The sequence below is a fragment of the Nanorana parkeri genome, unplaced genomic scaffold (assembly GCF_000935625.1).
Source record: "Nanorana parkeri isolate BGI_ZX_2015 unplaced genomic scaffold, ASM93562v1 scaffold336, whole genome shotgun sequence".
Classification (NCBI taxonomy): Eukaryota; Metazoa; Chordata; class Amphibia; order Anura; family Dicroglossidae; genus Nanorana; species Nanorana parkeri.
Window position 1 is genome coordinate 147,248 of NW_017306604.1, and position 3,153 is coordinate 150,400.

Sequence of the window (3,153 nt, forward strand, 5' to 3'; positions counted from 1 at the left end):
GTGATAGCAATAAAGTATTGCATATATTGTACGTATTGTATATATTATATGCATTATTTGTATTGTATGTATACTAATTATTGTATGTATTGTATATATTATATGCACTATACTGTATGTGTTGTATATATTGTATGCACTATACTGTATGTGTTGTATATATTGTATGCATTGTATGCACTATACTGTATGTGTTGTATATATTGTATGTATTGTATGTACTATACTGTATGTGTTGTATATATTGTATGTATTGTATGCACTATACTGTATGTATTATATATATTGTGTGTATTGTATGCACTATACTGTATGTATTATATATATTGTGTGTATTGTATGCACTATACTGTATGTGTTGTATATATTGTATATATTGTATGCACTTTACTGTATGTATTATATATATTGTATGTATTGTATGCACTATACTGTATGTGTTGTATATATTGTATGCACTATACTGTATGTATTATATATATTGTGGGTATTGTATGCACTATACTGTATGTATTATATATATTGTATGCACTATACTGTATGTATTATATATATTGTGGGTATTGTATGCACTATACCGTATGTATTATATTTACTGTATGCACTATACTGTATGTATTATATATATTGTATGCACTATACTGTATGTATTATATATATTGTGGGTATTGCATGCACTATACTGTATGTATTTTATATACTGTATGCACTATACTGTATGTATCATATATATTGTATGCACTATACTGTATGTATTATATATATTGTTGGTATTGCATGCACTATACTGTATGTATTTTATATACTGTATGCACTATACTGTATGTATTATATATATTGTATGCACTATACTGTATGTATTGTATGCAGTATACTGTATGTATTGTATACATTATATATATATTGCAGGTATTGTATGCATTCTATATGTTGTATTTATTGTATATATTTTTTATGTATTGTATATATTGCATGTATTGTATTCTGTGCAAAATGCATAAAGACACATCTGAGGTGAATCAGCCCTGAAACTTGGTCACTATGTTGTTTTTATAGTGAAAAAATAAACTATTTTAATATTGTGCTTAACTTTATGATGGCTGTGACAGAATACATTATATATACAGTCATGTTGATCCTTTTATTATGATGGCTGTGACAGAATACATTATATATACAGTCATGTTGATCCTTTATTATGATGGCTGTTACAGTATACACTATAACACAGTCATGTTGATCCTTTATTATGATCCTCCCCGATCTCCATAGCAGTCTCCTGTGATGTAACGCATACAAGTCTCGGGCGCTCAGTTCTTTTGTTCGGCTCCGTTAGATCTGGTTACCCTTGGCTACAATAAACACACAGGGAATGTGTACACTTCTCTGTGCTATTCACTTCCACAACACCAGCCCAGCTCCCTCCACGTCCTGGTGACACACACAGCAAATTCCTTCCTTCCACCTCATTACACAGCGTAGGGGAAGCAGAGGGATTTCATCGCCTTGCGTTGTGTAACCGGACGCTGGAAATGGGCAGCAGACAGATCCCATTGAGGAGGGCCACATCCGCCGGGTATAGGATGCCAGACAGAACCACCACAAAACTGACGTCAACATCCTCGGTGTCACTGAGCCACCCCGGGGCCAAACACCCCCCCGGCCTGTCCAATGCGGATAAGGAGCAGCAGACGTGGGGGGATGCGGTCAGGCAGGACCACGTGTGGAGGGAGTTCGTGGAAGCGGAAAGGAGAGGTGAAAAGAAATGGTGAGTCACTGGGATATGCACTATATTGCCAAAAGTATTGGGACGCTGGCCTTTACACTCACATGAACTTTAATGACATCCTAGTCTTAGTCCGTAGGGTTCAATATTGAGTTGGCTCCGCCCTTTGCCACTATAACAGTTTCAACTCTTCTGGGAAGGCGTCCACAAGGTTTAGGAGTGTGTCTTTGGGAATGTTGGACCATTTGTGAGGTCAGGTACTGATGTTGGACGAGAAGGCCGGTCTCGCAGTCTCCACTCTAACTCATCCCAAAGGTGTTCTATTGGGTTGAGGTCAGGACTCTGTGCAGGCCAGTCAAGTTCCTCCACCCCAAACTCGCTCATCCATGTCTTTATGGACCTTGCTTTGTCCCCTTGTGCGCAGTCATGTTGGAACAGGAAGGGGCCATCCCCAAAACGGTAACAACAATTTGCTCGGACCTCACTAAATTTACTGTCTCATGGGCAGGTAGAATTAATCTCATCAAAATGTACGTTCTACCTCATATTTTATACCTTTTATAATAATTGTGCCCCTGGCATCCCGCCCCGCTCCTGGTAACCAGTGACATCATATCGCCAGAGCATCCCTGATTACTAAGAGCCGGGCGGTGAGATGTGAATGGGAGACGGGTGAGGAAAGAGAAAAGGTCAACTGTCTATGTAGGTCTGTGAACTTTCGCTGACCCATGGACAGGTGCCCCTCTTCAAGTGGCGCCCAGGGCATCAATGCTACATGCTACCTCATGCCAAAGGGATGTGTATGGGCTTAGTGCCAATCGAGTTTGTCCAAGCTCTCACAAAACTCCCGGCCTGATCAGCTGCGGCCAGGGTATTCCCCGCCCTTTTTCACATGTGGTAAATGCTCCAACCGCAGCTGATTGGACCAGGAGGGGGGGTGGATCAATGACATTTTCGCATGGGCATCAGTAAAAGCACGTGCACATCCCAAGCAGCCATTGGTTCCATGAGCAGCTCCTAGGGATTAAAATATGACTAAAGGCTAAACTTTTTGAAGGGGTTGGAGCCCGTCGGGTTTTTATTGCTTTGCCCTCGCTATGGAGATTCGCCCCGGTCCTGATCGCCAGTTTCACTGGGACTGAAAGTGAAATTTTGAGTTGTCACCAGAACAGAAATGGAGGGGAAATCTTCCCATGGTGACACTTGTGCCCTAACATTGGAAAGATATCCTCTGAGTTCCTGTTGAGTCTACAGGACAGGAAGTGAAGGGACATCTCAAGGAAGACAAACAAATGACATTGGTTTTAACAATTTCCTACTCTATCCAAAATGATGAAAAAGGTTTTGAAAATTGTATTATATTTTTTATATTATTATATATATGTATATATTAGTAGTTTATTGTTATATAGTATTTTTTAAATATA

General features: G+C 39.5%; 1 protein-coding gene across 1 annotated transcript in view; it reads left to right on the forward strand.

Annotated features, from left to right (window-relative positions):
- Nucleotides 1-1,374: 1,374 nt before the first annotated feature.
- CUNH2orf50 (chromosome unknown C2orf50 homolog) overlaps nt 1,375-3,153 on the forward strand; it is a 5,925-nt gene continuing 4,146 nt past the window's right edge. The window contains exon 1 of the mRNA XM_018558392.1: nt 1,375-1,768. Coding sequence (XP_018413894.1) covers nt 1,533-1,768 — 236 coding nt within the window. The 5' untranslated portion in view covers nt 1,375-1,532. The remainder of the gene's footprint in view (nt 1,769-3,153) is intronic.